General features: G+C 42.8%; 1 protein-coding gene across 2 annotated transcripts; it reads left to right on the forward strand.

Annotated features, from left to right (window-relative positions):
• Nucleotides 1-354: 354 nt before the first annotated feature.
• On the forward strand, nt 355-8,516 carry Tyms (thymidylate synthetase). 2 transcript variants are annotated; one of them, XM_040752818.1, is made up of 7 exons: nt 355-623; nt 2,053-2,126; nt 3,922-4,096; nt 5,196-5,297; nt 6,002-6,177; nt 7,138-7,209; nt 8,029-8,516. In XM_040752818.1, exons 1-7 carry the CDS (start codon nt 437-439, stop codon nt 8,164-8,166), a joined length of 924 nt encoding a protein of 307 aa, XP_040608752.1. In that variant the 5' UTR covers nt 355-436; the 3' UTR covers nt 8,167-8,516. The 2 variants fall into 2 exon arrangements, with proteins under 2 accessions (XP_040608752.1, XP_040608753.1); XM_040752819.1 differs by lacking the exon at nt 355-623 and adding an exon at nt 661-1,755.

Here is an 8,516-nt window from a genome sequence, read left to right on the forward strand (position 1 = left end):
TGGAAAACGAAAGCCTTAAGGTCAGTGAATCAAGAAGCAGGATATGGGTGTGCGTTAGTGTAAGCCAAAGGCTCTTCTTGAGCTAGGGTACACAGACTGGCTTTGAACTTGCTATGAAGCAAAGGATTGCCTTAAATTCCTAACACTCTAGCCTCGACCTCCCACGAGCTGGGATTACTGGCGTCACTACGTTTTGATCCTATGGGTTTTTAATGCAAAACAGAGTAAATCAAGCGACTTGGGAACGCTGGAGGGTGTTTGCCCTGCAGGCTCCAGGAATTCAGCCACGTGAGTGCAGGGTCTGACAATTAGGGCCAGCCAGAAGCTTCCCAGCAGGAAGAGGCGGGGCGCGCGCCAAAAGTAGGGGAAAAGAGCGCGCGGAACGTCTCGGCATTGGCGCCCACCACACTGCCGCGTACTCTCCCTACTCTCCGCTATGCCAGTCGTCGGCTCCGAGCTGCACTCCAGCGCTCAACAGCAGGGCGCGGAGGCACCGCGGCACGGGGAGTTGCAGTACCTGGAGCAGGTGGAGCACATTATGCGCTGCGGTTTCAAGAAGGAGGATCGTACGGGCACGGGCACCTTATCGGTGTTCGGCATGCAGGCGCGATACAGCCTGAGAGGTGACCGCGGCTGGTCCCCACTAATGGGAGGGACTGCGGGAGGACGTCCGGCGGGCTGGGCGCGCGGAGGAGCGGGGCTGACGGCCACGGTTAGTTCTAACCCCGGCTCCAAGAGTCCTAAGCTCCGCGTTCCCTCCCTGGAGCCTCTAGGTGATAGCTACTGCAGGTTAACCAGGTCCCAAAGGCCAGTTGTCCTTAAACCCCCGTTAGGCCGTCTCTCCCGGAGCCAGTTTCAACTAGTCATGCGTCCCAGAGGGACGGAGTAGAGGAAACCTTCCGAGCTTGTCCAAACCTTGCCCCGAGGACCCGGGGTTGGCTCCTCCTCTTCCTTCCCCATATCTCCTGTTCTCCATTGTAACTTTTAAAAATTGGAGCGAAAATGGTTTGGGCGGTGCTAAAGAGGCGTGGAAAAGGGTGAACCAATGCTCAAGGCGGAAACTGTGGGGTTTCCCCCTACATCCTAGGCTTTTAAAGAGGAACCGAGAGGATGTGTAAGCCTACAGAGTAGCCCCAGAGAAGAAGCGCTCTTTTGGGGTTGCTGCTCATCAGGCATCAAGCACAGGACTGCATAGGGGACCGGACTTCCTAGGTTTTGGAGATGAATGGGTTAAGGTGGCCTTTAGAATGAATGAACAGCAACCAGACACTGGCGTAGAAGAGTAGCTTTGAATGAAGTATTCTTAGTCTCAAACATGTTTTGGAACTAGAAACTTTAGCAGCTACTGCACAGATTAATCCAGTGTGCAGTGCCTCCTGCAACAGTGGACTCTGATGAGCCACATACCCAGTTTTTAATCCACTTCTTCCGTTTATACTCTAGACAAGTTATTTTACTTCTCTAGTCTTCGTTCAGCTTTCCTGTATAGATGTTAATGATGTAAATATTGCTCTCTTAGAAAACATACTCAGGCTGCAACACTAGCCTGAAGCCTTTCCTCTTTACCTTGTCTGTTGCCTGCCCCCACCCCTTTGTCTGTCTTCTGTATTGCCTTTGGGTTCCCTGGTGGCCATTCAGAGGCATAAACAATTCTGTTTTTATGTTCTAGGTCAGTTTGCTTCCCAAACATCTGAAAACTGTTTTTCAGTTTTTAGCCGTGTAATATCATCTCTGCCTGGAACATGGTGAACTTGGGTATGGGATCCTCTAGGTTATATCCTAGGCTACATTTTGGGTGTTGCCATTACACACCAGTGACAGCATTCAAAGTGGCTCAGGAGTGGGTGGGGGCTCTTTCTGTTTGCCGTATGGGTACCCCTGTGTCAATACAGAACTATGGTTTCACTGACTCAAATGTAGCTGGGTGGGAGTTCCCAGTTTTCCTAAAGCTCTCCGGGGTTTTATGTCCCAGGCAGTTTCTCTCCACAGAGAAAGCTGGATGATGGCTTGCTGTATTTTGCCACATTTTAACTGTTACAAACTGTTTTTCAGATGAATTTCCTCTGCTCACAACCAAACGAGTGTTCTGGAAGGGAGTTTTGGAGGAGTTGCTGTGGTTTATCAAGGTAAGGGTGGCGTTGGTGTTGGAAGCTGCCTGTCTGCACAACTGAAGTCTTAGTGTCAGTCAAGCCTGTAGCTGTTACCTGTTCCCACTTTACTGGCTCATTTTCTAGCTCTGGCTTTAGATGCGTGTCTCTCCTATGCATCCTGCTTTCTTCACCAATCTGAGCACATTGGGATAATCCTGCCCAGGCCTCTTGCACTTGCTATTCCCATTACCTAGTATCTTTTCCTCTCATGTGGAGTATGGTTCTCTCCCCTCCTTCCAGACAGCCTTGACCTTCTCCTAGTCACCTCTTTGTTTCTCTTCATAAGGACACATCAGCTGATCTATAAATCAGCTTTCCCTCTTCTGGATGGGAGATAAATAAGTACAATGTACTATGAGTTCCCCAAAGGCAGAAAATGTATTTCTCCTATTTCCTCTTGTATCTGAGGACTGAAATATAGCCAACCACACAGTAGGTACTCAGCATATATTGATTGCTTACTTGATAGATACCAAAGAATTAAGTAGGCACCTTGATTATATTGGAGTGGCATAATGACAGATGTTAGTAGACCCAAGTTCCTTCTCTGTATCCTGGCCCAGAAAAAGTGAGTTTCTGTCCAGTGCTGGTTGAGAATACTTCAAGTTCTGGGCCATATTACAAGTTCAACCCCTTCTTTAGAGTGCTTGGAATGATGGCTCAGTAGATAAAGAGGGTTTGTTGTACAAGCATGAGGACCTGAGTTCAATCCCTTGGAGGTATTTAGAAAATTAAAGGGAAGACTGGGGAGATGGCTCAGTGGGTAAAGGCACTTGGCCATACAAATCTGACAGTCTGAGTTTGGATCCCTGGAATCCGTACATAAAAAATCCTATTTGGCCCATGTGACAGTGCAACCTTTAATTGACCTCAGCAGACAGAGCTCAGTGAGTTCCAGGCCATCCTGGTCTACAAAGCAAGTTCCACGACAGCCAGGAATGTTACACAGAGAAACCCTATCTTCAAAAGCAACAAAAGAAAAAAGAAAAACCCTATTTGGTAGTGCCGTCTAATCCCAGTATTTCTATGGGAGATGGAGATGAGAATGTACTGGAACTCAGGGCTAGCTAGCATGGGTAGGAGATGCAGCAAGGGAACAAGAGAGACACCCACCTCAAATAAGGTAGAGGGTAAGAACCAGCTCCTCCATACATGCACCATCATGGCATGCTTACACATATATGCATGCATACATACATACATACATACACCCAAAGATTTTTAAAAGCTGAAGGGAATAGAAGAAATGCCTTGAGGAAATTTCTAATAAATGTAGTGCCTGTACAGGCAGAACACTTCTCAAGGATTTGGGCAAGGGCCTGAAGATTGAAATGAAGACAAAAAGCAGTAGCTCATTCTTGCAAGGAGAATGGCGTTTATTGTAACAGGAGGGGAGCATTATATACCAGTCTGCAGGCACAGTGGAAAGCTACCAAGGTCAGAAGCTCACGTTTCCAGAGCCCTCTGGCAATAAGGATGAGCAGATAATAGAAACTTGAATTCAGACAATAAGGATGGGCAGAAAACTTGTATACGGGCCTAACCGGAAGGAGGGGAATAGGATATGCTTGCTCCTAGTCACAAGATGGTCAGCAGTCCCTATGGGGGAAGGGTCCAACACTAATAAGGAATAAGACTATTCTATAATCCCTCAGAAACTTGTCCAGGACCAGCCTGCTTAAAGATAGGCTGCACATGGATAGTATGCCATGGGTAGGATATTAGTGCTCTCAATCCTTGTTTATGCCTGTTCTACTCACATATTTTCCAGGGTTCCACAAATGCTAAAGAACTGTCCTCCAAGGGAGTGAGAATATGGGATGCCAATGGGTCCCGAGATTTTTTGGACAGCCTGGGATTCTCTGCACGACAGGAAGGGGACCTGGGCCCAGTTTATGGTTTCCAGTGGAGACATTTTGGAGCAGACTACAAAGATATGGATTCAGGTGAGGAGATAATAATGCCTCGGGTTTTCTGGGTGTTCGCCATCAAAGATCCATTTTAGAGTATGGGGGATAAATCCACATAATGGGAGTTGATAAGTAACTGACTTTGAGAAGCTGTGCTGGGTTACAGTGGAGAAGCTACAACAAAATCTCACTGACACATGCACTCCTACTCGCATACACATCAGTCACACCACTCCCAACAAAGCCAAAAGTAATACTAATTTGAATACATGCCAAGGAATGAGAGTCAAGAAATAACAGCCTTGATTTTTCATAATTAGATCATTATGATTCTAGAAAAGCAGCAAACTGTATTACAATAAAATGTCACAGTTTATAATCAGTTGTCAGGCAGTATTTGTTGGTGCTTCATGTTATACCAACATGTATAGTGCAAATCATGAATGTGTATTTGGAACCATGGCTGCAGTGAAGTGCCAACATGCAATACTGGGGAGTTCTGTCAGAGCCACCTCCAATGCTTTATGCATTTGGTTTTGAGTTAGTTTTTGGATGTTGCATGTTTAGTTTTCCACAGCTACCAGATTCATTTAACAGAACCTTTTTATTTTTTTATCCTTAACTTATAGTTTAGGAAGACGTGATTAGATCACAATGCCAGTGGTCCAGATGCCTACATTTTGATAGTAGTATTCAGTGTTGGATGATGAAAGATGAAAAGTGTGTCTCCTTTGGTTTCTAATGAAGCCATTAGGATTCACTCGTGGAACTCCATCCTAATGACTTTCTAATCCTAGTCATTCCTTAAAGGCTACATAATTAAATTAAATTTCTACCCAAAAATGAGAATTACACTTCAACTAATACACCCTGAGGGACACATTCAAAGCGTATCCAAACAACAGTTGGCAACAGGGGCAGTATTAAGGGGAGGAAGTGACATTGAAACAGAGTAAATATTTAAGACTTACGTAGAAAAGAACTTAGATTTTGTTGTAGCTCTATAAGGACCTTGAACTTAATCCAGCAAGATATGAGTATCTTAGAACCATGGGTCAGGGAGGAGCACTGTCAGGGTCATCATTAGAGGCACATGTGACTTAAGTGTATATGTGCTGTCCTGACACTTCTACAGATTATTCGGGTCAAGGAGTAGACCAGCTGCAAAAAGTGATTGACACCATCAAAACCAACCCTGATGACAGAAGAATCATCATGTGTGCCTGGAACCCAAAAGGTGGACAGCATCCCAGTCATCTTCATTTGGATAAACCAGCCAGTTAGCCAAACGGAAGCAAGGTGGCCTGAGGCACAGCACTGGAACTGTCTCCAGTCAAGTGGTTGATAGTGTAGTGTACCCTTGAGCAACTCAGTCATACTTTGCTCTGTTTCCACCTTCATTAGACCCTCATGATCTGCTTTATGTATTCATATTAAAGGAGTATTAAATTGCCTGTAAAAATACACCTATGGTTTTAATTTGGAGTAGATAAAGTTTCAAGTGTTAACTTGAAACTACATTATAAAATTAAACTCTACCAGGGTGTAGTGAGTACCCAGGAAAGCACATTTTGTATTTCTGATAGAGACTTAAAACAGAAAGATGTGCCTGAGATGCCAGTTTCCTATGGCCTTTGCAAATGAAATAAATTACCTTTTATTAAATGCTCAACAGCACCCCAAATCCTTAATTTTAGCTCAGATGAAAGCATTGCTTCAGCATCGAGGCATACTTTTAGATACCTTATGCTAATGGACAAACTTGTATTACCTCTGCTGCAGGGCTGGGAAAATGATCTGGCATTGACATAATGGAAAGGTGTGAGTTGTGGGTGTCTATAAACTTAATGGCTTTTTTTTCATGGTTGGCTTCTGTTTTCTATTTTACCTTTTTCATAGCTATGTTCTCTAAAACCCCTCCTTGTTTCTCCTTTGACTCAGATCTTCCCCTGATGGCACTGCCTCCTTGCCATGCCCTCTGTCAATTCTATGTGGTAAATGGGGAGCTGTCTTGCCAACTTTACCAGAGGTCAGGAGATATGGGCCTGGGCGTGCCCTTCAACATTGCCAGCTATGCCCTGCTTACCTACATGATTGCACACATCACAGGTCTGAAGGTGAGCTACTTTCACAAGGCATGGTTATAGCCAATGTAATGTACTGAACTCAGTGGGGAATTTGGTCGGATTAATATTAAAATTTTATTCATGTAAGTAAGACATGCACTGGCTTACCTTGTAACCCTCCTTGGAGCTACCTTTTTGCCTATGGAAACTAACATTCATATAGGTTTCTTATTCTTTTTTTTTTTTTTTTTGAGACATGGTCTTATTCTCTAGTCAAACCTAGCCTTGAACCTACAGCAATCTTCTTGTCTCAATGTCTAAGAATGGAGAATTGTGAGTGCTTGTGAGAAAACTCCAAGAAAACAAGAGTCTTGTGACTTCAGCTTCATCAATACATAGTATTGTTCTTGGAAAGTATTTTTGTGTTCCTCCTATGTGTATCAGATATAAGTGAGTTTACTTCAGCTGTTGTTACTCATATGCCTCTATGGAAAAAACATGTTTTTGCCATGTGTTGCTGGTCTTTGTGATTGTATACTTTACTCACATGACTGTTAACCTTCAGAGTATAAATTGTCTAATACTCTCAATAAAGTTGACTACTGCATAAGACTTTAGTCCATTTCACTTTAGGCCCCACTCTCAGGTTTACAATGTCAACTCTCAACCTTCCAATTGATGGAATTATGTGTGTTAAGCTATTGTTCACAACCTAAAAAATTTTTTCGAAACGCTTTGAACTATCTGCATACCATATAAAAATGTTTTATTATGTATGTGTACATGGAGGGCCCACACGTTTCACAGTGCATGTGTAGAGATAAGAGCAGAATTTGCATGAGTCATTTCTCTTCCTCCATGTGGGTTCCAGGGATCGAGCTCAGGTTGTCAGGATTGGTGGCAAGTGTCTACCCATGGATCCATCTCACGGCCCCCAATCTGTTTTAAAATGTGTTTTTAAGAGTTTAAATTAAAATATTGACTGTGTTCTCTCCTTTGGTACATTTTTAGCCAGGTGATTTTGTCCATACTTTGGGAGATGCGCATATTTATCTGAATCATATAGAGCCACTGAAAATTCAGGTAAGAAATATACCTGTTACATTTCTTTTTGAGCTTGGCATCTTCTCTTGACAAAAGATTAGATGGCAGGGCATCCTTTGTACCATAGGCACTCTGGCTGATGCTTTCTTATACTGAAGTGCTTCAACTGCAGGGCTTTTAAATAAGGGAGATAAGCAGGTGGCCACAAACACAGACCATGGTAAGGTATTAAGTTCCTTACCAGTACTGAAAGAAGAGCCAGGAGACGTGGCATTTTAACTCACATTTTTACTTGAAGACCTGAAAAATAAATGACTTTAGTTTTATGCTTAAGTATAGTACTTACATCTGAACTTTAAAAAGCCTGTCCTTTTAAATTCCTTTCAAATTCTTATAGTACAGCAGACAACAAGTGACTAGAAATGGTAGTAAGAATATGAGTGTCCATATTTCATGAACATTGAGGAAAAAGGTAGACTCAGAAAAGTAAACAACTGTGTCCCTATGTTTAATATATTTATCAGGAGTTATCTGGTGGCTTCAGCCTGTAATCACACCTACTTAAGAGGCTGGAACAGGAGCATTCCAATTCAAGGCTTGCCTGGGCTACAGAATGAGAGTTCAACATAAACCTAGATAACTGACCAAGACCCTCTCTCAGAATAAAAAGTAAACAAAGAGCTGGGCTATAGCTTAATGGCAGATTACTCATAAGACCCTAGGTACAGTCCCCATTGTTGTCAAAAGAAAGGACAATACTGCACTCCTGTAAAATAGTACTTTGTCATAAAATACTGTGTTGGTTTCATGTGGAGACGTGGGAATGAGTGTAAAATAATACCATGATTTTCTTTTTAGCTTCAGCGAGAACCAAGACCTTTCCCAAAGCTCAAAATTCTTCGAAAAGTTGAGTCAATTGATGATTTCAAAGTTGAAGACTTTCAGATTGAAGGTTATAACCCACATCCAACGATTAAAATGGAAATGGCTGTTTAGAGCTCTTTCAAAGATGGCTGTGAATACCACCAGACTTTAGGGTTTGAGCCTGATGCTCAGCGTAAAGTTTTTCTCTAAAGGAAAATAACTAGAACAAAACTCTGACAGTGTTCTATCTGTAACTGTCATCAATGTCTAAAGCATCACTGCCTTTCCTTTGGTATTCACAGAGGTACATAAAAAGCTGAGATCATATACTCAGCAAAAACAATCAGGCATTTATATATGTCTATATGAAGAAGGCTGAAGAGGTTCAGATTATGTTATTCCTCTAAACTTGAAGTATGTTACAATGTTTACTTATAAATGTTTTATATGATGTAATAATAAAGAACTGTTTTGCACTTGTT

This window comes from Mesocricetus auratus, unplaced genomic scaffold (assembly GCF_017639785.1).
Source record: "Mesocricetus auratus isolate SY011 unplaced genomic scaffold, BCM_Maur_2.0 Super-Scaffold_100010, whole genome shotgun sequence".
Classification (NCBI taxonomy): Eukaryota; Metazoa; Chordata; class Mammalia; order Rodentia; family Cricetidae; genus Mesocricetus; species Mesocricetus auratus.